This window comes from Thunnus albacares, chromosome 14, assembly GCF_914725855.1.
Source record: "Thunnus albacares chromosome 14, fThuAlb1.1, whole genome shotgun sequence".
Taxonomy (NCBI): Eukaryota; Metazoa; Chordata; class Actinopteri; order Scombriformes; family Scombridae; genus Thunnus; species Thunnus albacares.
Genome location: NC_058119.1, coordinates 13,456,519 through 13,472,430, shown reverse-complemented (window position 1 = coordinate 13,472,430; position 15,912 = coordinate 13,456,519). Strand labels below are relative to the sequence as shown.

At 37.8% G+C, this 15,912-nt stretch overlaps 1 protein-coding gene across 2 annotated transcripts in view; it reads left to right on the top strand.

Annotated features, from left to right (window-relative positions):
- Nucleotides 1-2,371: 2,371 nt before the first annotated feature.
- lrrc1 (leucine rich repeat containing 1) overlaps nt 2,372-15,912 on the top strand; it is a 28,491-nt gene continuing 14,950 nt past the window's right edge. The window contains exons 1-4 of one of the 2 annotated variants that reach the window (XM_044373712.1): nt 2,372-2,927; nt 3,019-3,276; nt 12,827-12,944; nt 13,708-13,786. In XM_044373712.1, the coding sequence (XP_044229647.1) occupies nt 3,118-3,276; nt 12,827-12,944; nt 13,708-13,786 (356 nt within the window). In that variant the 5' untranslated portion in view covers nt 2,372-2,927; nt 3,019-3,117. Of the gene's footprint in view, nt 3,277-12,826; nt 12,945-13,707; nt 13,787-15,912 lie in introns of both variants that reach the window. The other variant, XM_044373711.1, reaches the window with a different exon arrangement.

Genomic DNA, 15,912 nt, shown 5'->3' with positions numbered 1-15,912 from the left:
AAACCAAATACTTCTACAAAATGTAAAGAAAGTTCCATGTCAGCCAATTATAATCCTTTTGTTGTCATCTTTTATGGGAAAGGCATCTGCTGGCTGCCACTTCTCAAGGACCTTTCCTGTCTGTTTTTGTTTTTCTGGATATGTTTGAACAACTGTTTTGAGATATTAGGAGGAAGGCCCTGAAACTGCTGCAGCCTTCAGCACCACCTGTGGCAGCCTGCTGAGACTGCATCGTTAATCCTTGCTCATGTTTAATTTATAGGTTTGAAAAAAATGCCAAACTTCTAAAATGTAGACTCCCTTTGAGGCCTCTCGAAGCACAAGGCAGAAGGTAAGGATTTGAAGATTGTGAAAAAGCAACCTGTTTATAATCGTACATAAAGGTGAACATATTGCAACCTAATAGTGACCTTTTGGTAATTGCTAAATCTCAGAATGTCCAGTAGAAATAAAGAGCTACCGGCTTACATCAGAGCAGGAGCCTAACTAACCTTGAAGGGGGTGTAACATGACCTGAGGTGAATGAGGCTGTCATCCCACAAGGGGACCCTGGCACAAAAAGGCTGGAGCTGAGCCTGACCTCTGACCTGGAAGTAAGCAACATAAAAAGAAAGAAAAGGGATCAATAAAGGATGACATGAGGATGGTTTAAATTAGAAATTGAAATCAGTGCAACATGTCTGTACAACTCCATCATGGGGGCTCTGTGCAGGACATGACAAATTATTGGACAATTAGTGGACACATTCCCAGTTGACGTGGTAACTCTTGAACACTACTGAAGCTACTGTTTTAAAAAGTAAACGGGCATCGCTGAGAAAAGATATGGAGACACATTAGCAGGCCTGCTAACATTAAACGCAAACAACTGCCAGATGTCCCAAAAGCTTTTTAGCTTTTAATCTGCGGTTGGTGTATGGTACTGTGTATATAATTAATTGTAACTTTGTTAGGGAATAAAGTAAAGCTCTGTATTAACTGGCATGATAAGAGCAGTAATGTGAAGCTGCTTTAGTATCTCATCTTGTGGTTCTGTCTTCAAGAGGGTCCCTGCATGTGCCGAAATCTAGTTTTGAGACCTACATTATTTCAGCTGCTTGTGCTTACATGGTGCATATTCTGGTGTTTAATCATATTACCTCAACAGCAAACTTGAAACATGTCAGTGTAGTTTACTATACAAAATATACATAGTATGTGAGGAATGGTTTGTTAATGAGAGCTGAGCAGCTCACTTTTGTATTTAGGTTACCCTAACAGGTTAATCTGGCTTTGTTTTTTTTTAATCACAGGCAATTAAGACATGATGCAATTCATGACATACTATTTCATCATGTACCAACTGACTGATTACAATTACCCGCTGAACAGGTCTATAATAATTCAAACACATTCAGGTTTCCAGTGGTGAAAGAAATAGTGAGATCTTTCATGTAAAAGAAATAGCACAATGTAGAAATAAGTATTATTAGTAAAATGTACTTAAAGTACGGAAAGTAAAAGTACTCATTATATAGTGGAATGACCCCTGTCAGTATTATTTTGCTGGCTAATTGTTAATACTGATGCATTAGTCAACTGTGTAAGCAGCATTTTGATGTTGTTTGACATTGCAGCAACTGAGGTGGAGCTAATATCATGATCACTGCTGGACTGCACTGTATTTTATGAAGCATGTATGTCATGGTGGACTATTGCTACCCATTGCTTCTCTTTCTTTCTTAGTGTGTATGTTTCTTTCTTTCTTCCTTTTTCATGTATGTTTTTTTTTTTTTATTGCATATGTAAATTTTTGTGCACACACTGCAACCCAGTTTCCCACTGGGATTATAATTACTTTAGGCTGTATACTGGGTAGGTGGGTAGTTTAATAAATAACAAAACACCATATAATACGTAACATTGGTTTTGAATAATGATATACAAAAAATTATAAAATGATATTAATTTTTGAATGTAAAATCTTTATAGCTGTCAAATTTTATAGCTGTGAACTCAACATAATGTAAATAAAGTATCATTACCCCTGAAATGTGGTGTTAGAAATATATAGTAGTATACAATAGAATATTAAGGAAGGCTATAGCAGTGTTTCTCAATTTTTTTCACATCAAGGACCCCTAAGTGACACAAATAACACCACAGATCCCCATCTAATAAGATTTTTGCTTTTAGATGTTTTATTACAGAAAGTGTATGAAAACAATGACCCAAATAGTCACACATTCTGTCACTGTGTTACTTATTGATGGAATAATAGTGCAAATAAATTATTCCCTTTTTTTGCAGGGGACCTCCTGAAACCCCCTCAGGGCCCCCTGGGGGTCCCCCGACCCCACTTTGAGAACCACTGGGCTACAGTACTGTAGGGTAACTTATGCTCCATGATTGGGTACATCTATTAGTCCACATTATGTGCTTTAGCTCGCTTTTTCTAGTCATATTTTTTTAATATACTTTACTACAATTCAATATTTTTAAATTCGCGCTCCAGCTCCAGAGTTTTATGCTCGGTGTCCTCCGTCAACCAGGGGTCCCCGGGCAGCTGTCAGTCCTCTCTGCCCGGTCATGGCGGACCTGCACGGGACGGGGGACGGGACCATCCAGAGGAGGGACCGGAGACCGGAGGGAGGAGCAGCCTGGGATGATGACGTAGGATCGGAATGAGGGAGTGAATGTTCCGGGTCAGAAACTGGACGGGAGAGGAAATAAACTCCGGGACGACACGAAAAAAACCGACAATGCTACCCTCCTCTTTACACTGAGATGTAGTCTGTCTTTTTTACGATAAAAAAGAGGGATTTTAAAACCGGCGGGGGGCGAGTGGAGAGAAAAAAAAATTAAACAGGTGCCTACAAACTAACCAAAGTGAGACAACGACGGAGAGTAATTCCCATGATCGTCGCGACCTAACTGACGTTAGCTCGGTAACGTTATTTACGGTTTGAGTTGACGGCGCTTTGCTTGCCTGTTTTGAGTTTACGCTTTGCTTGTGTTTGACGGTGAATTTATTTCCAGAGCTGTCCCGCCGTAGCAATCTGTTGCATCCCCTCCTCCTCCTTCTCCCTGCTGTTTGTTTATCGCCCGGGTACGAGATTTATCGCCAGCTCCTCCGTGATGTTCCACTGTATACCCCTGTGGCGGTGCAACCGTCATGTTGAGATGATCGATAAACGTCACTGCTCCCTGCTGTATGTGCCCGATGAGATTTATCGCTACGGACGGAGTTTGGAGGAGCTGTTGCTGGATGCCAACCAACTCCGAGACTTGCCCAAGGTAAGAAAACACCCCCTCAAAAAAAAAAAAAAAAGAAAGAATCAGCTTCCGCTCACTAGCTAATGTTAATGGCTGGTTCAGACACGGGGCACCTTTTTAGCTTGTTTGGTCACATGAAGTAGTTAAAGCGGTTCTGACACAGAGCTGCTAACTGAGCTGATCAGGCATCCCGTGAGAATCTGGTGGGACCTGGGGACAATAATTACGCAAGATCAGCAAGGCAGACACCCTGTGTAGGTGGAAAATTTCCCCTCAACTACACCTCCCACAACAGGTTAACCAAATGCATGTGCAACAGTCTGGGTTTTGCTCATAAAACATTATGTTGTTGTTGCAGTCACAGGTGTCTCAAGCTGGCCCGGATTAACACTGTGTGGTGCCTTAGGGTGACCACTCTTTACACGTAAAGCAGTGAAATTTACTACGAGTATAAAGATTGCTTAAGTACAGGCTCAACATATACAACAGAAAAATGTATGACACAACCAAAACACCTTATACCATAGATAGCCATGGGCCTACAAATGCAACACGTCATGCTACATATCCGTATTTACATCAGCCTGTCTGAGGCCTACATGCAAAACCATTACAGAGTATGTGTCACACACCAAATAAGGCAAGCCCACAACGAATGTTGCAAGAAACCATTTCAACAGCTGAGTGATCAGAGAGCGCCAGGTGTGGTGATGTGAAGGTATAAGGAGCAGCGCATTTAGAAAATGTTTTGCATTGCATAGGCTATTAGAAATTATGGTTGTTTTGTTGATCTGTTGTTTTCAGAGATAGATATTAAAGGAATGAAAACAGAGTAATGATTTGAGTTTCATTTCAAAATCCACAAATGAAAAGGTATTTTTCATTTTCTTGGTGAGACACAACAGATATGACATTTATAAAGGACTTGATTTTCCTTCTCGCCTTTCAAAAATAGAAAATAAAATAGTTAACTCATGTATGAACCGCAGCACTCAGGAATACAAAGGTGCAGCCTACTTGTTCCACACAGAAAGTGGATTAGTAAAATTGTCTTTGAACATATTTCTTTTAGCAATGAAGTGTAGGCCTACTACTATTATTACTGAAATAAACAGCGTCTCTCTCCACGCCTCCATGGTGCTGAAAGATGCACAGCAGGGGCTACTTTTCAACTGTTTCCTTATTCTTATCATTCTTATTAATACGAATAATGATAAATAAAAGCTAAATCAAGTGCTCTGCTGTTTCTGACCACGAAAACTTTTAACGTTTTTCATTTTTTTTCACGCCCCAGCAGGGCACATTAGCTGGTGGCCCTGGGCACTTGCCCAATGCCATATATGGATAATCCAGCCCAGGTCCCAAGCATTCATCGTTGCACCCCTAAAACCCACGGTTTGGATCATATCGAGGCTTTGAGTTACAGATCAGCAGCAAAAAAGAAAAAAAAAAGGAAGACAACTTTGCTTTCCATTTATTCTATGAAACATTTAAAGCAAGGAACTTTTGCTCATGGTCTTAAATGAAAACAACATTCAAGACGTCCATTGTTTAAATAAAATCTAAAATATATAAAATATTCAATACTCAACTGATAAATTTAAGTGCAATATGAGGCATGATACTTTCTTCCTTTAAACGTGGTAGTGAAGGAAACGACAGCTTGTGTCCATGTCATGAAAACTTGATGAAAACTTACAAACATGTACACGTCTTGTCCTGCAGCTTGTTGAATGAGCCACCATACAAACATTCACCAGGGAAAAGTGCATCGCTAATGTCAGTTAGCAGCTAGGTAGCTAAACAGCACATAAACATATCTGCAGATGTCACTTCAGACCTGTTAGATTCTGATTTGGTTCTTATTGTTTAAAATCCCTGTTAGCGACATGCTGTCTGTCCAACAGCAGTTTGTTTACTTTATCTCCAATAAGACATTAAATTTTGCAATTAATCTGCAGTTCACATGTGTGCCAAACCAATGGGAGGCAAGCCATATGAATCACGGATCAACTATGTTCTGTTACACTAGTACTGCAAAGTCCTGACTTCGTGTTTGATACTGTTTGTCCAACCTGTTGGGGCAGGTGATCCCATGCTGACGTCAGATACACTCATGACCTTTTGTCCCTAAACACTGATGCTTTCTGACTGACAGAGAGCATTAAATACTTAAATTTTCAGAGAGAAAAGAGTTGGACAATATTACTAAAACCAGATATAGGGCTGCAACTAACGATTATTTTCATGAAAAATAATCTGCAGGCTTTTTTCTTGATTTATTGATTAATTGTTTGGTCTATAAAATGTCAGAAAAGAGCCCAAATTGATGTCAACGGTCTAATACTTAAAGATATTAATTTACTATCAGAGCAGACCAAGAAAACCAGCAAATATTTATATTTGAGAACTTGGAACCAACACATTTTTTTGGCATTTTTGCTTTAAAAAAATGACATAATTGGTTAATCAATTGTAAAAATTGTTAGTGAGTAATTTCTGTCGTTCCACTAATTGATTAATCAACCAGTGATTTCAGCTTTAATGAAATGTCACAATATTTTTTGACTCAGTGGCTTCATATGGTCAAAAGGGCTTGACTAATTGTGCCTTAGAGCAATATTTATTCAGAGTTAAGATGATATCAAATAAGAGAAACATCATGTGGATTCGACTGCCAAGCAGGTAGAGGCGTTCACTGTTCCAAAGAAGTGAAGATATTTGTTTTTCTGGTGTATAATGTAAAGCTTCAAGGTGCATTATTGACCTTGGACATGGTTGCAAGAAAAAAAGCAAAAAAAAACCTCTATCCTCTGATGAAGGCCATGAGATGTGGTGGAAAGCTCCTGAAAATTTCCAATACCTATAATGTAGCTTGTGATATGACCAGGAAAATACACCATATAAATGAAAAATCTCTATTTTGATATGATCTCTAGTCGCATGTCACAAAATTGAGATGTATGTTTGCAACTAATAATTAATCTGTCAAATATATTTCTAATCAATTGTTTGGTCAACTAAATGTCAGAAAAGAGTGAAAAATGGACTTTAAACTTTCCCTGAGCCTAAGATTAGATCTAATCAACAGTCTAAAACACAAAGATATCCACCTAATTGCCATATAAAACAGAGAAAAGTAGCAAAAAAATAAAGTGGATTGGTACATTTGATTCATGAGATGATCGAATACCACAGTCATCATCACAGTGTCTCTATTTTTGTTTAACAGCAAACGCGTAGGGGGACTGGTGTGAATTACGGACCGGTTCGGTGAGGTGGGGATACTCAAGCTCAGCCTTCTTACTTGTGACCTTAGTGCTCTGGATTAAGTGGGATACTAAGGATTTGCATGTTATTTCCCATGGGCTGGGGTGGTTCATTCAGCATTTCTCTCTGTCAGGGCTTGAAACTGAAGATCCCAGAGTCCTGACCTGTGCTGTCTTTCTGACATGTACCCTAGAGCTGCTGAAGTCAGTTAAAGGATGACTGACTTTGTGGTTTCGCAGCATATTCCCTTTAACCTCAGCAGCCAAACCGGTTTTGTCGTAGAAGGCGCTCCGAGTTAAGCCGGAGAAAATTAGGTATTCTCACTGTAATCTTCAAAAGCAAGGAGGACATTTGGTAATGTATTTGGTTTACAGCTGTGCCTGACAATTGGATGGAGTACGGTATAAAGCTTAGACCAAATGAGAAGCTCCCCTGACCTCATATAACTGAAGGCACAGAGGGTCACATGTAAAGCTGATTGTCTTGAAGGACTATTTTGTGCCTTTGCTGACATTTCTTTCTTTTGCTCACAAATGTGTAATTTTACGAAAACAATCCCTCAACCATGAATACAACTAACTTTGGTATTTGTCTCAGTAGAATTTATAGTATACAGTTTATAGAAGTTCATGGATGGGAAAAAAAATAATATTTTTGGGCTCAGCATGTCCATAGAAATTTGATGGAAAAGAGATTATGCGAGCAACCTCCCATGGCATGGTCTGTGTGACACTGCTTACTTTGTCCGTTGCAGAAAAGCTCAGGAACAGGTATTCTGACTGAAAACAAAGACAGCATTATGCGTGTTGTTGTCGGCTCACTCATGCCATTGTATGTGCTAGTGTATTCTAATGAAGTCATAATGAATCGTTGACCTGAATTCGGGAAATACAGACCTCATAAAACAGTAAACCGACAGACATAGCAGGCATTACACCTGATAAACTAGCTCTTTTTTTTCCATAGTCTGTGTCTGTGAGGATGTGTGTAGCAGCAGGTGTATTCTCATTGTGACAACACTCTGAGGAACAACTGAGTGACGATGTTATAATCTCTGCGCTCAGTTCAGAAATATTCTAAGTATGTTTAGAAGATAGAAGAGGAACTGTGTATTATGCTCTTTGGCTTGTCACCAATGTCATCAATGCTTGCTGAGTGAACCCAAGAAACGTCCAACTGGATCAAACTTTGTATCAGTCCAGCTCACTGTGTGGCTTTACCACATTTACCTCAGAGGTGGCTAACTGGATAAACGCTGACCACTTATTTTATTATTGTATTGACAGTGATGCAACGATGATGAGACACAGTAACATATCTTAAGTCAATCATTTCAACCAGCAGACATATAAAAACACGCACAAGGCAGTCTTAACTGCGAGATGAAACGGCAAAGGTGTGTTTTTACTGTAACAAGATGAGGCAGGTTGAACTGGAGCAGATAGTTTCATGTGTTTTACAGAGAAAAATCTGCTGACCAAGTTGAGCAGATATGAAGCTTGCACTAGTTTGTTTAATGGCTATGATTTATGTCTCTTTTGTTTGTGAGACTGTTTTGTTTCTTATTTGTGCTGAGGCAGAAGAGTGAATTAACAAACGGTAGCTTGTATCTCTTTTGTTTATTCAAAGTTTCCCTTAAGCATGTGGCCCTCACGGTATGTACCATCAGACTGATTTGTAAATAGGAGTTGTTAGCTCACTAAACAGCAGTCAAAGTGACGAACCATCTCAAGCAGCAGGCTGTTGAAATGCTCGTGCCTGTTTGCCCAGTTTAAAAATTAATGCATTTTCTACCAAACTCAGCTCTACTGAGACTGTAAGACAGAGAGATGTTGCTGCTTGTGGCAAAGAGCCTTGAATGATTGGGTTTTCATCTGTGTTAAGCTGTTGAAGTGAAAACAACTCTTACATTTTCAATATAGCAGACGTATGCACTTCTGTATAATAAAATAATTTGATATTTTGTAATCGATGAATCAATTTCCTTGCATTTAATGTAGTTAGAATATTTTTAATTGTTCAGCATGCAGTTTATAAATGGTGGCAAGGCTAAAGCTGAAATGATAAGTCAGTTAATCAATTAAAGGAAAGTAGTCTAATTGGTAGCAATTGTTTAATCATATAAGTCCTTTTTTTAAATAAAAATGCCAAACATTCCAGCCACTCAAATGTACATACTGTATTTGCTGGTTTTCTTAAACATCTCTGATATTATACTGAATATCTCTGGGTTTTCGGCTGTTGGTTGGACAAAACAAGCTATTTAAATGTCATCTTGGGGTCTTTTTTTTAAAACGTACACGCACAGTGAGAGCAGCAATGGAAGAGAAGAAGCAATATCCTGTCTGAGACAGGAAGCTGCAGGGTTTATAAAGTGTGTGAAGTGGTAAAGAAAGTGGCCGTATGAATCCCAGAGCAGGAAACTGGTTGAACTGACTCACTAACTCTCAAGTGATCTGCAAGAAGAAGTTCTTGCAAAAAAGACCCGTCATAAAAGTAGTGCAGTGGTTGTGTTTAAGACCATTTTATCTCCGGCCTACACTGTGATATAAAGTATAATCCAGTTTGAACATGTAACGTATACATAACCTTATTGTGAACCTTTTAATTTGACTCCACTAAGCAGTCAACACTGATGTCTTTTATTTTGGCTCTTTATGGCTGTCATCAACATAAGATTTTGTTGATCATGTATGTTTGTGGGTTTTTATTTACCAGAAATATAAAAGCACAACAGCCTAGAAGTTATTGGCACGGCCATGTAATCATTTTGGTTTCTAAACCACAAGCTCACATCTTCTTTATATTGTGTGATAAATACATCTATTCAGCTGGGCTTTTGTGAATAATTTTATTTTGTAACCCTCTTTTCACAAACCACCACCGGTCTCCTGCTTGTTCTCCGACAACCAGTGCTGAAGGTGAAACTGAAGATTCAAACATTTACTCGGGAGTTAAGAGATTGGTTAATGTATTCTTCACTCAGCCTGTTTTGAGCTTTGTGTGTTACACGGCTGATTGTTTGGGGTGTGGCGATGACACTAACAGGAGGAACAGGTTCTCTGTCAGTATGCTGATAAAAGACTCAGAAATTTGCGAGAAGACTGATAATACATAAGAATCAGATGTGCTGCTCTTTGATCTTTTGATTGTCTTCACCGTTAGAAAGAGGATTAGAATGGGACAAAAGCATGTGGATGAAACTTCCTTTGTTTTCTTGAGTTTTGAGTCTGTGATACTGAAGGTTTCATAGTACCTGTGTTTGCTTCCTGCTGTATCATAAGGGAGTGGCAATGTTTGTAGAAGTAGGAAGTCTGAGAGCAGCACCATGTTAGTATAATCAACCCTAAAACTGATCTTATGTTATTTCCTAGTCTGTTACACTTCAGGCTACATTTCTGGAAATGAACAAGTCTGTACAAGCCAAGACTTCCTTGATGATATCATCAAAAGACAGATCTTTGAGCTCTGCACTTGTGATTGGGACTCGGGACACTGACATAGCAGATCGAGTCTGCACCTGAGAGATGTTTTTCTAAGTGAACTGTGAAAGTGAAATTAGTGTGGCTAGGATGCTCAGAAAAACATTCATAACTGAGTGCAGGTTTGTTTCCTTGATGAGATGATGGATTAAACGTTGTTTGAACTGTCTTAACATGTACATTGTGTTTTAGGGTGGAGTTTGACTTTTGGACTCTCAGGCTTTATTGTGCACACATTATTGAAATGTCTTGCATATCTGGATTAGTTCTGCAGATATGATCAGCCATTATAAGTCTGTATTATGTGCTCCATATGATTATAGCTTTTTTCCCTCCCAGCCTGCATTATACACCAGGGTTTCTAGTTTAAAGGCAGTATAGTAAAATATTATTGGTAGTGGCATAAGTTCATCATAGTCTTGCTGAGATCCAACAGCCTCCAGACAAAACATTAGGGCACTACCCAAATTAGTCGAGTGTATTTTAATTTGTCATGTTCTTGTGGTTCCTGCTTTTTCTTTTCTATAAATACTCAACATTATTATTGATGTTTTTGACAACCAACATTTCAAGTCTGACATTTGACCTGTAACAGTCCTGTTGTAATGCCTTTGTTCATCAGCTTCACACAGTCAAACAAAGTGTACGTCCTCGTCATAGTTCACTAATAATATTCTAGTTTCATGCATGGCAGTTAAAAGCAGTGTCAGCTGAAGAGTCAGTTACACTGGACGGCAGTTTTCACTTTAGCAGATATTTTAGCTTGTCTTAGCTTGGAAATGATACTTTTAACAATGGCTCAGATCCATCATGCACTATACTTAAACAGAATGGGATTCAAATGTAATTAATGTTATTAATTACTTAATTAATGCCTTTACTTTGCAACGTGTCAAAACATCTGCTGTGAAAAAAAAGTCTGTACATGAGGTTTTGTCGGCATCTGGTTCAAAAGTAGTTTAGCAGTCTTCAGTTTTCATCACCCTTCTCTATTTCCATTACAGATAATTTTGTAGTTTGTTAAAAAAAAGACTGTAAAAGTTTGTAGCCTGCTATGCTGTTTTCTTGCATTGCAACTGACGGCTTTTAAGGGGAACTCATCAACAAATCACTGTGCACTTACCTGAGCATACAGCTGTAGGACAGTAAGGTAGTACAAAGGGGAACTAAAGGGTAAAACTGGTTCAGTTTCATCCTAAAAGTTAAGACACGTTTTCTTGCAACCTGAAAAGTTTGACCTTTGAATGAAGTGTTACTTTACAAGTTTTGAAAACCATACACCACCCAAAACCCTCTGAGTATGAAACAGGTGGCTGTAAAAAGCTGTTGCAGCTTGAATTCATGTCATTTACAAGTGTTTCTGATAGCGACAAAAGAAATGTAGGAAAGTCTGCTTGGAATACACAGCCAGTGTTTGGTTCCTCGGCTTGTGCTTGTGAATAGTTGTGTATTTAGCCATATTTAGACAAAAATATGTGTTTGCAACATACTGCATGAGCACACAGATGTAGAAAGCACTCAGCATGACAGCAAATATTTGAAAAACAACTTAAGTGACTGATGGATTGAATAGTAAATGTAAGGTTTTAGTATGGTAATAGCAGTGAAAATACAAAGGTCAGAGGAGAAATGGTTTCACTGTTCATGCCAAAACATTAAGGGAACCTGAGGCTGTATTGTTCACTACCTGCTTCACCACCAAACAGGCAAGGTTCTGCCCGCTCTTGTTATGGGTGTCAAGTATGTGCATGTGATAATTGGTTTTTTTTAAAGCGTGCCAGCTGGATCTTTCATTCTCAGAAATTGCCAACAACGACGGATCTCTGTAGCTATCTGTGATCATGTCCACTCCACATGAATGTATAAGTTACTTATATATATTATATCTGCTGATCTGAGGGCTGATATTCAATCTCATAGCGTCAGAAAAGAACAGTAGAGGAGAGACAGACACAACTAGGAGTGTGTTGGGAGAATTGTTGAATATCTTTAAATAAAAGTCAAAATATCTCACATTAAGGACGTTTGTTGTTTTAATTGCAGCTTATTTATAGTAGAGGGCTGAGGGTGGATGTGCAAACATTCATTATTTTGTCTGCAAATTCAATTGGTCAACTTACATTTTTTTGTTATGATTTAAGGGTGCAGAAATGGAGCAATGACTTAAAAGTAAATGGGAGAGAAAACATTGTTTTAATGTAACTTAAGACGAAAAACAATTTGAAGTCATTAATCTATAATATATAACCAAAGGATCCACAAGAGTTACACAGTCAAAGATAACAAAAAGATTTCCAACTTAGGCAGTCCTGTCCACAACTTGTCAGAAAGAAATAAAAAAACTAAAAAAACTAGTAGCTGGCTAACAATAATAAAAGAAAGCATGTTGAGGCCACACACTGGCCTTCATCATTGGATTCATGTTCTCATGCTAAACCCTTTTGACAAGAAGAATGCCTTAAACTGCTGTCATTTTCTTGCTTTTTTTTGTTCCAGAAATCCTCTTAAGTCATCTACAGTCATTTTGTCAAGTTCTTTCTTGCTGTCCAAATACATTACAAGTTAAAGTTGCCACATCACAACTGATAATAAGTCTACTCAGCTGTAAAGAGCAGCCATGCAGTTATCATGATGTAACTGGTGTAATGTTATACAAGACAAACAGAGAGAATAAAGAAAGAAGTACTGATTGTTTCTATTGAGGATATATGAGAATAATAACCATTAAAGGTCTCTGCATAGTCGTGGTTCACCTTCACGTATTTGACTGATTAAACCTTTTATCTTTTTTACTAAATATGTTTCTTTTCACTTTTCAGCCATTTTTCCAGCTGGTGAAACTAAGAAAACTTGGGCTGAGTGACAATGAGATCCAGAGAATTCCACCAGAAATCGCCAACTTCATGCAGCTGGTAGAACTGGATGTCTCTCGAAATGGTAAGACAGGAAAACACTGATACACCACAGCATTTAACATTGATAATGTATAGTTTTTTGCGAAGATTATCATAACACATACCCATTTGTTACATATTTTATTTTGAAATATTGTGTATGCAGCATTTATAATATTAATTTCTCCATATTTTCTTCATATCTGTGAGAATATGTTTGTACAATTGAGTAAGACAGCACTTAATTCAACTAATGAATCACATTGACAGATTTACTCCTCATCAGTGAAGCTGATGCAATAGACGAGCATAATAAAAATATGGTTTTCATAAGCCAGAAACTCTAAAGTTGTTTGTATAGGCCCTGGACATATTAGTTTAGATACACTGGTGGAGTTTCTTCTGCAACAGAGCAGCTGTTCAGAATTGTGACTGTAAAATGAAACCAAATTCAGAAGGCTTATTAAGTTAAAAGAAAGGGCAAACAGTCATGCACACACACAGTTTTGTTTGTGTCGAGTCATAATAAAGTGGTAGTGCTTGAAATGACAAATCTTTTTTTTTTTTTATGTATGTTTAATTGATTATATCAGGGAGTGAAAGCTGGGTAACATAACTAATTAATAATAAGAGGTTTATCCCATATTAGATTACCACAAAATGTCATGCAGATCTGCACTGTTGCATTGTTAAACTGCTGCTGCGATTGTTTCATATTTTGATATGAGATGTTTGATATGAGTGAGAACACCTTTTAAGTCTTGAATCGAGTGAGTGTCCTAACATTTTTCTTTTCTCTTTTTCAGATATTATGGAAATTCCAGAGAGCATTTCATACTGCAAAGCCCTCCAAGTGGCAGATTTCAGTGGAAATCCATTAACAAGGTAGTCTGTTTTACACATTATGTTTGTTTGTATTTTAAAATGGAAAACACATTAATTACTTTCATATTGTTCTATTATAAAACATTCAGCTGCCAACATTTGCTTAAACCATTTATTTCACATTTGTTGATATACACTTGATACTTATTGATCGCCCTCTAAATAAACAGCCCTATTATTCTAGATGGAATGGATGTTGGGATAACAAAAGCAAGGAGTACATAATAAATGATTCATACAGTATCTAAGATCACCTGTTGTTGTTCCTGCTATTATGAACATTCATACAGCCTCCTTGACAGATTGATCACTGTATGCTTCTCATTGTGTTGGTGGGACTAAGTCTAATTTGCACCTCAGCAGGGCCAAAACCACATTGCTGTGCAGTACAGAGTTTAGGAGGCAACAATGAATAGTATTACAAAGGGATTGGTGTTCAATACTTTTAAAGTGCACACAAGCTTTTACACACACGCTCTTTTTCCACAGTAGTAACCTAATTTTCCACATCAGTCCTGTTTTAACAGCTTAATAGTAAAGGTCTAGTTACAGCTATGGTTTAGCAGGAATGTGATACCACTGTGTTGTAAATCATAAAATTGAGTTGTGTTAAAGGGCTCATCTGTATTTCTCAAGCATATAAATTACATATATGTTCTACATATAACTCTAAGCATTTTGTGTGTTTGGGTGACTTTTTCCTATGTTTAAAAAACCTTTGATGGCTGGTCAGTTATTAAGACTTGCTAATAGTTTACTTGATAAATATATAAAACCCTGTAACGCAGTTGTGTATTAAATAGAATCTTTACTTTACATACATCAAATAGAGTTATGAAGTGGGAGGAACTTCATTTTTCCATTAATTTTTCCCACAGACAACATTGCTTACAGTTCGAGCACTTCTGTGGCTTGGATTGGCATGGAACTCTCCTGGTTAAATCATCAGTACAAAAGATGAAGAACTGTGTTAGAAAATATCTGGTTCTTTTGTAAAAAGTTGAAGATACAAGATTGCGTACATAAAAATTTCAGGGTAGAATCTCACTACCTCAATCGACTCACAAGGTGCATTTCAGCAATAAATAGCCAATCATCAAGCTTAAAATTTGGTTACGTGTGCCGCTAAAGGCGGACAGAAGCTAAAGATTATGGTGTGTAGAAAACTGATTTTACAATCTACGGAGTCAATCAATTCACTTTTAATTTCTGGGTCACTTTTGAGTGAATTCAGCATTTATTTATATTTGTTTACAACTTCACTGACAAAGCATTTGAATTCATTACGCTCTGATTCATGCCTATGGCATCTTCTCCATAGCAGCGGCATATGGGGCTCATGGGTATTGTACTATTCTTAGCCATACACCGTTGCCAGAATTAGGACAAAACATGATTTCTCAGACACAAAGTTGAACTAACTGAAACTGGTGGTCACAATATAAACTAGGGTTGTTACATTATTAGGGAGAGTCCTGAGTATCTATTTTCAGTAATATTGAGGAGATCGTTTGAAGAAATATTTGAAATGGGAATACAGAATGGGGAAAAACACTTTCAGAACCAGCTGTCCCTCCCACTTAGCAACTCGATAATATATTTGAAATGAAATGAGTGGCACAGGCAGCATTTTTCTTCTCACACGGCCACATTTAGGATGCTGAAAGACAAAGTGGAGCAGTCAAAGGATGCAAGATTCATTATATTGTTGTTGTTCTGGAACAAAGTGTGACTGCATCTGTTATCTAAGTAGTCTCAGCTGGCCAGTCCACAATGTAATATAATATAAGAGGATAATGGTTTTTAAAACAAAACTTGACAAAAGAAAGTATGCAGTTTGTCTGTTTTGAACAAGCAGATGATATGTTGATTTAGAAAAGAAGAACATGGGTACATAACGTCCTATCAGCAGGCCAGAACACAGGGACTTTTATTGACTTGTTCTAGATACTAGATGTATTGTTAGCTGTTGGTATAGCTGGTGCATTCTTGGAGGAGACGTACTGTACGTCTGCTGTAACTAATGCATTGCAAATAACTGGAAAATGTCCAGGAGCACTCAGCAAATGGTCCTGTGCAATCACAACTTAAATTCCATTAAGCAATTTGATAAAAACTGCAAGACA